The following is a 13,199-nucleotide window of genomic DNA, read 5'->3' as shown; positions in this document are numbered from 1 at the left end:
TTGGAAGTATGTGTTAGTTTTGATATGTTTGAATGAAATTTTCGTACTCCTTAAGTCCTCAGTAGTGTCGAAAATTTTTCATATGACCTTTGTCAAGAACATCCACTATCAATTTTGCTTTTGTCATTAATTAACTATACTATCATTACTGGTTGTTTAATACTGCTACTATATTCTGTATTTTTATAAGAAAGGATGGTCCCTCATAACCTTATCATTCATTGCTGGCCTGAGCAACAGACAGGAATCAGAACAAAAGCAGATTTCTTCACAATTTGTAAACACAAACAACCACCAATGTGACAAGGTAGTCTCAGTACAGTAATGTTCTAAGAGTGTCATGGTACGCTCTCTTGTCTCGCATGGTGTGTTCTGACAAGATAATCGGTTGTTCAAAGGTGTTTTAGTGTTTAGTGAAACGTCTTATTTCTTGTTGTTGTGGGTTAGTCACCATGTTTTAGACATTGGTAGAACCATTAAATCCTTTCAGTTGTTTAAAAAGTCATTAACAATAAAGGTGCCTTAAAGAATTGAAATATGTTGTCATATGTGATTACCAAGAAAGTATTAGTTCATTAGATAAAGTTGATTTTATCTTTTTCTGTCGATAGTTCTGTATTTCGATAACTATTTATTTCTTTGCATATTTTAAAGTTGTTTTAATTTTCTGTTTACAGAAATGCCAGAATTTCTGCACAGAGGTAGCATGGATGATGGCAATAGTGACGCAGCTGGTCTGAGGGCTATCTCAGATGATGAATCTCTCCCTGTTGAGGATTCTAACAGGGATATCTCTCTGAGGAAAAATGCCTATGAACAGAAGTGTGGTATTAATGTAATTATGCATACAGATGACAATAACAGTGACAGTGAAATATCTACTAGTAATTTCTCTCCACACAATGAAGTTGTAAACGGAGTTTCGGAACTATCAAAAGATGGAATATCAGAAGAAGAATCTAAAGATGCCCATTTTAATGTAGAGCCAAGAAATGGAGTGAACAAAGATGAGGATTCTATTGATGATTTTTGTGATGTTGGTGCAGAGTTCTCTTCCCAAGATTTTGTTCCAAAATCTCTAGGATTGAAGGATGAAATATCAGAAAGTGAGGATGGTGGTGATGGCGATGGTGATGGTCCTATTGCTGCTTTAAAGTACACTGTTTCAGATGAAGCAACAGGTGATGGTCTGGATGAAGATAGTAGTAATCCAAAAATAAATGTAATTCAAGAAAATGCAGTGACAAATGAGCAGGACAAGATGGAAAAGAAATTGTGTTCCAGTGAGGCATCAAAAAGTGGATTGTGTGATGATTATTGCGCTGATGGTGGTGATGAAAATAATGACTGTCAAAGGAGGAATAAGACAGAAAAGACCACAAAACCTTCAATTGTAGAAGACTATCTCTCGGATGAAAATTCATCAGACAAAGAAACTTCTAAAGTTGTCTCTGATGATGAAAGTGGTGGAGGCAAATTAGAAGACGGACAGTTTAAAGGAATATCCAGTGAGACTTCTTCTGAAGATGAGACTGCCAAGGGAGGTACATCTGCAGATGGAAAATTACACGAAATTGAGAGGGATACTTCTGAAGATGATGATCCTAAAGAGGCTATAAGAGAAGGTAAACAGCTAAAAGAAATCTCAGAAGACAATTCTTCTGAAGGTGGATCTGCTGTTGGAGACACATTAGATGATGATTATGGCACCGAAAAATGTAATGCATCTTCTGAACACAATAATGATGAAATTTCAGAAGATGAGAGCATAAAAAGCAATTTCGGAGTAAGAGAAGATTCCTTGGAGAGGAAAACTTCGTCTTATGGTGACTTGCAGCGCAGTTCTGCAGAAGAGTATGAAAAGAGTGATGGTTCAGGTAATGAGAGTGATGGTGATTCATCAGATTATTCCAGCCCCCACGAGAATGATTCCTATGGCTTTGACGAGCATGTGAAACCCTCAGGAGACGAACATATTTCTTCATCTGACAGTGAATCATTTGATGAAGCTTCTATGATAGATTTTGAAGAGAAGTCTTCTCGTAGTCATGACTTCAAACATCAGACAACAGAGTGCAGTTTGTCTCCAAACAGACATAAATATATGGATGTCAGGAAAGGCAAAACTGAAACTTTTAGTGAAGCTTCATATGATGATAAAGCTGTGAACAGTGGTTCAGAAGATGTAAAATCCCACATGCATCTTTCACAGGATGGGAGTTGTGAGGCAAATGATGGGGAGACTGAAACAAATAATGATGAATGTAGGAGAGGCATTCAGGCAACAGTTGCTGCTGAAGATGAGAGTTCTAACGTGGTAACCTCTGATAACATGAGAGAACAAATAAGACGAAATGAAAGGGGCACATTTCAGACAGACACAGAAATGTTGGGTTGTTCCTCCACTGTAGGTAAAGGGGATGAGAATTATGTTGATATGTCTCCTTCTAATAAGGATAAAAAATGTGAAATTTCAGAAGAGGAAGGCTCTGAAGTTGCAGCTAACCTCGGCGAAGAATCAAAGACTTTATCTGAGACAGAGCTCCATGGTGAGAGTGTACTTGAATGTGAAGATAAGGAAGAAGCACCGGGTTTAAATGAAGGAAGAAGCATTGGAAATCAGACTTATGAAAATGTTTTAAAGGAGAATATGTGTGAAAATTCCTTCACCAGAAAACCAGAAAATGAAAATGATAATTGTCAGATCAGTTATGAAGAAAAGTCATTAAAGCCTGAAGATGAATCAGTAAAATTAGAAGATTTTAACTGTCTTTCCAAAGATAAAGATAAATCTTCAGAACATGAACAATTGAAACATGAAGACAACAGAACTAATAGTGATAGTGAAGAAAATAATGTACAACGTAAGGGTACTGATGGAACTGGAGATACATTGTCTTCTGTATTTAATGTTTCAGATGATGACAGAAACACAGACAGCCCTTGTCAAATTTTGGACGATAATGAAGAGAAGGATGCAGGTTTGGAAGATCTTAATCTGTCAATTGTACCACAGGATAATTATTCAGATGACGGATGTAGTTCACAGGTTCAAGTGGAAAATATTAAAAATGTTGCATGGAATGATGATGGTGGTGATCTGTTTAGCTCTGGTGTTGAGTCTGTGGCAAATAATGAGTCAGACAACAGTGTCAGAAATTTAGCATCCCTTGATGAGATACGTGAGACTGAGACCTCAGAAGATATAAATGCAGATGAACACAAAAGAAAAGAAAAAGGTGAAATTATTGATGATAATGGCAAACTGTTCGAACGACAAAAAGAGACTAAAAGAGTTGCAGTTCAAGAGCATGGAGAGGAATGCGAAGCAACTCAAAGTTTAGTTTATGTTGAAAGCAAGGAAAGTGATACAGGAAGTAGAGAAACTCAGAATAGGGAAGTTAATTTTAAAGGAAGTAATAGTAATGCTCTGTCTGACTTGCAAATGGATTCACTGTGTACTGAAAGCAGCAGAACCATTTCACTTGAAGAAAAAGCAGCAGGGGTTCTGTCCTGCAGTCAGCATGATAGTTTGGTAACTGACAAGGAGACGATATTTGTTGAAGATAGTGTTGCTGTGGCATTAGATCGTCATCAAATGCCATCTGCATCTCATTTAGCAGTTTCTGATTTGAAAGATAAAGCTGATGTGGGGGAAATGGATTCTGGCCTTATATGTTCTGAGACGTGTGAATCTGAAGCTGATAATTCACAGAGAAATTTATTAGGAAATGATAAGCCAGAAAATTATTCTGCCGATAGCACTGGCAATATATCTTGTGAGACAGATGAATCTGATGCAGATGAATCAAAGAAAAGTTTATTAGGAAGTGATAACCCAGAAAATGTGCCTGAAGTTGTGCCTCCAAACACAGTTGAAAGGCAAGTGGTACACTTTGTCCCTATTAAATCAAATACTCCAGATCATATGAAAAATGATGACACAGTTAATGACAGGAAGTTTTGTTCAGACGACACTAAATTAGAGGATGCCAGACAGGAAGATGAGAAAGAGGAGCAGCATGTGCAGGAGGTGGAGGTGGAGGAAGAGGAAGAGGAGGTGGCGGAGGAGGAGGAGGAGCAGGTGGACAAGGAGGAACAGGTTGAGGTTGAGGAGGAGGAGGAGGAGCAGGTTGAGGAGGAGCAGCAGGTTGAGGAGGAGCAGCAGGTTGAGGAGGAGCAGCAGGTTGAGGAGGAGCAGCAGGTTGAGGAGGAGCAGCAGATTGCAGGGGAGCAGCAGCAGATTGCAGGGGAGCAGGAGCAGATTGCAGAGGAGGAGCAGATTGCAGGGGAGGAGCAGATTGCAGGGGAGGAGCAGATTGCAGGGGAGGAGCAGATTGCAGGGGAGGAGCAGATTGCCGAGGAGCAGCAGCAGATTGCCGAGGAGCAGCAGCAGATTGCCGAGGAGCAGCAGCAGATTGCCGAGGAGCAGCAGCAGATTGCCGAGGAGGAGCAGCAGATTGCCGAGGAGGAGCAGCAGATTGCCGAGGAGGAGCAGCAGATTGCCGAGGAGGAGCAGCAGATTGCCGAGGAGGAGCAGCAGATTGCCGAGGAGGAGCAGCAGACTGCCGAGGAGGAGCAGCAGACTGCCGAGGAGGAGCAGCAGATTTCCGAGGAGGAGCAAGTGGAGGAAGAACAGGTGGAGGAGGAGCAGCTGGAGGAAGAGCAGGCGGAGAAGCAGCAGGCGGAGGAGGAGCAGGTGGATGAGGAGCAGGCAGAGGAGGAGCAGCTGGGGGAAGAGCAGAGGGAGAAGCAGCATGTGGATGAGGAGCAGGCGGAGGAGGAGCAGCTGGAGAAGCAGCAGGTGGATGAGGAGCAGGAGGAGGAGGAGCAGGAGCAGGTGGAGGAGGAGCAGGCGGAGAAGCAGCAGGCGGAGGAGGAGCAGGAGCAGGTGGAGGAGGAGCAGGCGGAGAAGCAGCAGGCGGAGGAGGAGCAGGTGGATGAGGAGCAGGCAGAGGAGGAGCAGCTGGGGGAAGAGCAGAGGGAGAAGCAGCAGGTGGATGAGGAGCAGGTGGAGGAGGAGCAGGAGCAGGTGGAGGAGGAGCAGGCAGAGAAGCAGCAGGTGGACGAGGAGCAGGCAGAGGAGGAGCAGGCAGAGGAGGAGCAGCTGGAGGAAGAGCAGGCGGAAAAGCAGCAGGTGGATAAGGAGCAGGTGGAGGATGTGGAGGAGGAGCAGAAGGTGGAGGAGGAGGAGGAGGAGGAGGAGGAGATAAGAAATGAAGAAACAAAGGTTGGAGATGAGCCAGCTGCCACTACCCATCACGAATGTGACAATGCATCAAATTCATGTCCTCAGAATCCTGTGGAAGAGTCTGTACAGAAGGATTTTATCCCTCACACTTCTAAAGACAATTTATCTCATGAGGAAATGTCACCCTGCACAGAGATTTCAACTGATCCTGCACATGAAACATCTGGTCTTCGTGTTGAATGTGAAGCAGAATTAATCCAAGAAGAGAGTACAAATGTAAATGAAAAAATAATTATTGGACAAATTTCAAAGGATACGGCTTCCGACTCTGCTGCTGAAAAATCAGAAAATGTTGACATTTGTCAAAAGCGTTCCAAAGATGAAACAATAGATCACATTGAGGATGCGAAAGTAAGAGAAAGTGAGGAAACTATATCAGTAAAAAATGGAAATGGGCTAGAAATAGCAGCTGAAAATGTAGCTAGTGAGTGCTTAACTGGAGTCCATGATATATCAGCTGATGTGGGCATTCAATCAGAATGTGCTGAAAAGCCAACTAAAATAGAATTGCCATTGACTAATGGCACCGATTGTCAGCAAATGGTAGAAGGTGATGCTATGGAGACATGTGATTTAACAGATACACACACAGAACAGAGAAAATCACACCAGGGAAATATAGTGAATGATATACAGTCAGAACAAATAGTGAAGAAGGCCAGCATATTGGAAAATGAAACTGCAACTGATTATGTGTCTCATGGAGACCAAGTAAATAATGATTCGAGAAAGCGGAAACTGTCTTCATCACCAGAAGATGAGCCCATTTTGAAAGAGGGTTGCAGTCTTCAGTTCAAAGGCTTTAAGAAACGTATACTAGCACAAGCTTCCTTGGAAGTAGCTGATGAACAGATGCACCACCAGCAACAGACACTACCAAAGCCTGAAGAGCTGCAGCCAGACTTGGTAGATTCGTTTAGCACTCCACTCACAGAGTACGCACAATATCTTGGATTGCAGCCAATTGTAAAGTTCAAATGTTATCTCTGTGGAGAAACTGGCTTTCCATCGATCTTGTCATTACAGGAGCACCAGTGTAGCTGTCTAAAGACCTCAGGAACAAGACCAGTCCTCCAGCAGCCTGCAGTACCAGACATGGTAACAGCAGAAGGGGAGTGTCCTACTGTTGGAATGGCAGCAGCTACAGCTGCAGACCCAGCTGATGTTTCTGGAACACCTTCAACAAACTTTAGAATCTCACGCAAAGTGTATCTCTGCTCTGTTTGTGGTACATACTACGAAAATTGGAATCTTTTTCTTCATATGAAGGAGATGCACCGGCGATTCATCTGCCTTTTCTGCTTGGCAATGTTTACTGATGCTGGAATGTTGGCCACCCATCTCTCTGGAGAGCATTCAGTGACTGATCGCTTGTATGACACACAGGAAGGTTTTCGTGCAGAAATCGCAGATGAAGCATGCTTTCTTGTCTGTTGTGATTGTGAAAGAATTTTTGCTCATACTGATAATTTCTATGAGCATGTTTGCCCGACACCACCATCTGTTGAAAAACACCTGCAGCACCAGCAACCACAAGACCCAAAACAGCTGCAGAAGCATCGGCGACAACAACAAAAACAGAAGCAACTTGAACAAAGTAACCAGCATATACAAGGAATGTGTTCTCTGTGTGGATTGCGTGGAGCTCACTTTCCAACATGCCGCCGGGCTTCATCCAACAGTAATGCCCTTACTACTCTTGTGGATGGTTCTGGGGCTGTTACGGAACTATCACCTCTAGATGGTGAGCATCAGTCAGAGAGACAACCAGTTACAAAGACAGACACAATAAGGAAACGCTCTGGGAAGGGGAAAGTAACTTCAAAGACACTTCCAAGTGGAGACGTTGAAGCAGAAGCAGATGGAGATGAAGATTATGATATTAGTCATGCAGCAAGTTTCTGTCAGATCAACATTCATGAAACACCAGCAGATAAACCTAAAGCTTCTGACCAAAGCTCATCATTGACACCAGTGCCAAAGATGACACTTAAGACAAAAAATATAACCACAGCTGTTCCTTCAAATAACAGTGTCACAAAGAAAAATTTTGTGTCAGTGGTGAAGCAAGAATATGATACATCTGGAATTCACCGTAAATTAGAAGAGACTCCTGTACAAGAGTCCCAAAGACCAAAAAAGACTACAGAATCTACAACAGTGGCAAACATCAAGTCAGGAAAGCGTGGTGCGTCCTGTTCACCTGTGCCCACATCTGAAGGGAAGAAACCGAAATTCGATCAGTTAAAAGATCAAATAAAGGTACCTGACGAAGGCACTGAGGAACCTAGAGTCCAAACTTCGAGTCCAGTCCCAGAGTCAGATAGCTCAAGCAGCCACAGCCAAGACTCTGATCGTTTGCACATAAATACACAGGAATCAGAAAGTGTTGATGGGCAAAGTTGTGCAGATGAAGATGATGCAGCAATGAAAGATGCAGCAAAGGACCCTGAAGCCACTGATGCAGATAGAACAGAAGAAAATTCATCTTCTGAGAAACAGCCGACACCTGCAACTACAAAAACTGAACATCCGAGGCATAGAATTTCTGAATCTGACTCTGAATCTTCAGGATCACCAAATGACATTCCGAGCCACAAGAGTGAAGACTCAAGTTCCAGTTCAGATGCAGAAGGGGTGTCTTCGAGTGAAGAAAGAAAACAAGACATACCTCCAGAAGCTGAAACCAAGCAGAAATCTGAAGATATGTCAGATGATGGGGGAGGAACAGCCGAAGAACCTGAGTCAGGTGGTGAGGAAAGTAGTAAAGATTCACCTGCACTTGTTGTAGATGAAGAAGCTGCTGATGGTAAGAAGGATAGTGGGAGTGGAACTAGTCAGCCCACCACAATAGCTGAAGGTGGTGAAATTCAGGTTGCTGGAGATGATGTCCCTGCTCTTGAGCTAACTTTGGAAGAACAACCTGAAGCTATGACCTTACAAGCACTTGTGAAAGAATGTGTGAGAGTGTCATGCAACTCCTGTGTGTTCTGCAATCATGCAAAGAAAATTGCAGTAAATGGTTCACAACTCGCTCTCCATTTACTTGCTGAGCACCGTTTTGAGCCAGTTGTTTGTACAGATACAGCTGACCTGAAACCAGTACCTGCTGATGGATTCACAGCAAGGCTTAAAGAGGCTGTGCATAATCTCCATGAAGCATTCTTCAATACTGATTCATATGATAGTACAGCTGAACTGTCAGAAGCATCAACTGCTGAGCAGGGTGATAGTTCTCATGTTTATGACCGTAGCTATGAGTGTTTCCACTGTCATTTTGTTACAACATTACACAAAGAGTTATATGTCCATAATCGTAAAATGCATCAAAAAACAATATTGCTTTGTGTTATGTGCAAATCAAACTTCTATAGCTACAGCGAACTATTGTGCCACATATGCCCCGGTTTATATGCACCTGATTCTGATATCTCATTCCGCTGCTGTCTTTGCTCAGTAGACAAGTTACCTTCAGCTTTTCGATTGATGGTGCATCTTCGGAAGCGCCATCATGCGTGTGATGTCTGTCTGGAGGCGACAGGTGACCAACAACGTCTCTCAAACCATGTTTGGAAACACAAGCTTCACCACTTGTGCTATAGGTGTGGAATTGCATATAGAAATAAACCTGATATCACCAAGCATCTATTTTGGAAGCATGGTACTGAGAGTGTGCTTTGCAAGAAGTGCTTGCAAAAAAAATGGCCTCATGTATACCATTTCTGCATTCCTCCAACAGCATTTAACTGTGAAGAATGTGGTACTAGCTTTGCGCGAGCAGTTGCACTGAAGGTACATCGTCGTCTGCATTCTGGTGATCGCCCTTATACTTGTGAAGACTGTTCGGATTCTTTTATTTCACGCAAATTACTGGCTCGACACCGGCGTCTAAAACATGCACCACCTGAACCGTTACCTCCACTGCCATCATCACTGGAGAATAATGCTAGTACACATAGTGAGCAAGAATTTCCAGCTACATTAGATGCAGAGGACAGCTCCATTAGAGATGCTGAAACAAATAAAAATCAGTCATCATTGGAAAACAAAACATCAGTTAATTTAGATAAAAGAACTGATAACCAAATGTCTGGTCCTGGAGAAAAAGAAAGTGATGTTGCAGTAAAGAAAAACAAGGTAAGACTGAAGATACACTTCATTTCATTTCATTTCTTCCTTCCAATTTTTACAGTGGTACTTGCCCCAGTTCACAATTGTTTACAATTGTAGTATTGCAATTACTGTAATTCTTTTGTCTTTTAAAATCTCGGGTGACAAAGTTTTACAAAATAGACCAAATGTCTAATGAACCAACTTTTCTAATAAGATTACAGAAATTTCAGGATAGGAACAACAAATGAAACTTAAAAAAGGGGAATGACATTTGGTTCATGGGCCCATATTAAAGATCAGAAAATTGCATATGTTGTTGTAGCACAGTGCTTACCAGTGTGTGTGCATGTCTGCGCGTGCTTATAGTAGAAAAAGATTTGTACCAGAGCTTGAAAGTAAAGTGATTTTTTGAGCAATGTTTGTTCATTTATGTGCAAATCTTCTGTGAGGTTTAGCATACTTTGTAATCAAGGTTTGTGTGTTAAGAAGAGTATATACCATATTCAGGATTTGTGATAAGTTAAAGCTGTGTGATGAACTGGGACTTGAACCCACGCACTTACATTTACAGGCAGTGCAGTTCTAATTGAGCCATCTGGGCACTCTTGCACTGATTGAAACAGTTCACCTTGCTTCTAGCTACCACACTCCACAAAGGTCTTGCACAGTGATATTAGTTCACAGTTCACAGTCTAGTGGCTAGCATTGGTGCCTCAGGATCACGGCGTCCCAGTTCCGATTCCTGGCTGGGTTGGGGATTTTCTCTGCCCTGGGCCTTGGTCTTCATGTTGTCCTCAGCATTTCATCATCATCATCATCATCATCATCATCGTCGTCGTCGTTGTCGTCATTATTTGTGACAGTGGAGTGGATTGTATAAAAATTGGGCATGTAGAAAAAAAAAATTGGGACTTTGTACGGCGTTGATGACAGCGCAGTTTAGCGTCCCACTAACCGAACATCATCAAAGAATTCTATTAAAGTAGGGCTCCAGGAGAAAGGATGAAATTAATTTTTGCTTCTCCAACATTTTGGACTTTTCATAATGTGGCCCGCTGCTAGAATTTATAGTGTGTATTCTAACAGAAGATTAGAAAATTATATTTACCAACTGTATATTTGTAAATGAAACAGCTGAAATTAGATGCGGGCTGTGTTCTACCAGTTTTGGTTTACTTGTTGATTTCTGGTGTCCCTCCCCCAATCCCGTGCAAGTTACCTTCCTTCACCTTGATTTGAGGATCCTGTACATAAAAAGCACGAGCAGTGCTGCAGATTTATTTGATTTTACCTGCTTAGCTTGGTGAAATTTTTAAAGTAAATGTAGCGCGATATCAGTCAGATCTACCTGTTGTGGCATACAAAGTACTGAGACAGCAGAAGATTACTTTCATGTGCTCTATGGAAGTATATGCCAAGCTGGTTGCCCATTGCCCACTTAATTTATTAATACAGTCTAATATGACTTGCAGAATTACTGAGAGAAATATTTACCGTATTTACTCGAGTATAAGATGAACCTAAATAGAAGACTTCCCCTCCTCCTCCCCCTTTTTTAAAAGGGTTCTTGAGAAATTTTATTTTTGATGTGATCTGACTTATCAAAATTACAAACTAAAATATCAGCCTAAAAAAGTTAACATTATGCTTATTCTAAACTTTTGTCATTTCTTGATTCCTTACATTTTGATAAAATAAAACAGAAAGGAATGATTTACATTATTTTTTATCTTCACTTCCTTTTTTGTTCTTGATTCCTTACATTTTGATAAAATAAAACAGAAAGGAATGATTTACATTATTTTTTATCTTCACTTCCTTTTTTGCTAATTATCTAAGCAGGTCATCTGTGGTATCACCATTTTTAATCCACATCATCATTGGTATCATTAACCTGTGAGGTGGGTAGTTTGTGCACGCGCACCTCTACCACAGTAGGTAATATACGCCAGCGTGCCCGTTCGCGGTGGTGCTGTGCACTGTTCTCATGTTTTCCTTCGCGTTTTCATTGTTTAATTTAAATTGATATTGGGTGGAAATGAATAAAATATATTGCAAAAGTTAACAAAACTGCATTTTCATAATATTACATATCGTTTTCAGTGTGAAACATCTTAAAACAAGATGCTGCACACAAGGAAACTTCACATCCTGCGCACCAGTATGAAGTCTCTTTGTGAAGGCCTTTTCTTGTACACACCACACACCTCCTTGTTGGTCTTTTCTTCGTTACGGGTGGCAGAAGGTCTGGAAAATGCCTGGCTGTAAGGCATGTTGCTTTTGGTGTTCGAGGTGGGCGTCCTACTGATGCCCCTTGATGTGGTGAAGATATGGTCAACTGTTCACCAAGACTAATCAGGAAGCTCATTCTACTTTGTTCGCCACCATGCTTCTTGTACAGAATATATGCATTGTAGCATGCAATGTCCAACAAGTGGCGGAAAAGCTTCTGATAGTATTTTTTCAGCCTGCTTCTGGCCATCTGGTAACTTTGTAACTGAGAATTGCACCTATCCGCACCCCCCATATTCTTGTTGTAGTCAACGACAATTTGTGGCTTTTGAACGATTCCCTTCTTTGAGTTTACATTTACAAATGTATCGTCATGGAAGGTGCTGACCATAACAACGTCTCTTTTGTCTTTCCATTTCATTACCATCTGCTTGCCTTTGTACCCTGTTATGTACTCCCCTTTCTTCAGTTTTTCCTTTTTTACAAAGTCAGGGAACCCCTTCCTGTCTCGCCGCATTGTGCCGACAACACCGTGTTATTGCTGGTTAGTTTGTCCACCAAATCTGTACTGGTGTACCAGTTGTCAAGGTAAATACAGTGGCCTTTCCCGAGTAGATCGTGTGCAAGCTCCAAAACAGTTCGAGAGGTTATTTTTTAGTCTGGATAGCGGCTACCATAATTAGTGTCCTTTCCAGTGTAAACAATAAAGTCCTATACATACCCGGAACTGCGTTCACAGAGTTCGTACAATTTGATGCCAAATCTGCTATGCTTTGATGGAATATATTGCTTCCATCCAAGCCGTCCTTTCCAGAGCAATGACGATTCGTCAACGGTGATGTTTCTTTCTGGCATGTACACTGTTCTGAATTTACGCCACAGATGCTCCATAATGGGGTGAATTTTGAATAGTTTTCTGCTGATAGTGCCTAGTGGATCATATGAGGTATTTTCAGCAAAGTGGAGGAATTTCAATAGAAGATGAAACCGCTTTTCACTCATCACTTTCCTGAAGAAAGGTGTGTCAACAGATTCCCTCTTTGAAAAGTATATTTTGTGGTCTGGTTTGTGAAGAATTCCTTGAAGTACAATCATTCCAATAAGTGTTTTTACCTCGTCGCGTGTAGTGTTCTGCCAACTGTGAACCCTGGAGTGTGCTGCTAAATTGGGATGAGAAGCTATGAACTGTTCTGCATATAAGTTCATCTGTTCAACTATCATTGTGCACAAAGCATGATCCGCAAAACACATAAAACAACTCATCACATCGTTTTGTTTTAGAGACACAACTGTACCACTATTACCACTGAACAAATATTGAATATGAACTGAACTAGCATGCACAAATTCACTAGGTACCGTCTGCTGCAGTAGTGTCTCGCCGTCAGATGTTTCTGAATCGAAGTCACTTTCACTAGACTCAATATCTGTATCTTGAAAACTTTCAGAACTGTCACTGAAATTATCGTCACTTTCTAAAAGAAGCTTCTCAGTCTCAGAATCTGATAAACGACTTCTTTTCGCCATTGCAAAAGATCACTCACTAACGCTGCGGTAAACACAGACGAAGAAGGCGCGCTTTTGCGGCTGCTTCACAGGACGC

At 41.7% G+C, this 13,199-nt stretch overlaps 1 protein-coding gene across 1 annotated transcript in view; it reads left to right on the top strand.

The window, feature by feature from the left end:
* Positions 1–13,199, top strand: part of LOC126109312 (uncharacterized) — a 94,659-nt gene that overhangs the window by 36,861 nt on the left and 44,599 nt on the right. The window contains exons 3-4 of the mRNA XM_049914397.1: positions 678–4,804; positions 5,063–9,388. Of these exons, the coding sequence (XP_049770354.1) occupies positions 678–4,804; positions 5,063–9,388 (8,453 nt within the window). The remainder of the gene's footprint in view (positions 1–677; positions 4,805–5,062; positions 9,389–13,199) is intronic.

Source organism: Schistocerca cancellata, chromosome 1 (genome assembly GCF_023864275.1).
Source record: "Schistocerca cancellata isolate TAMUIC-IGC-003103 chromosome 1, iqSchCanc2.1, whole genome shotgun sequence".
NCBI lineage: Eukaryota > Metazoa > Arthropoda > Insecta > Orthoptera > Acrididae > Schistocerca > Schistocerca cancellata.
The sequence above is the reverse complement of the archived record's forward strand: the minus strand, read 5'-3'. Positions and strand labels throughout refer to the sequence as shown.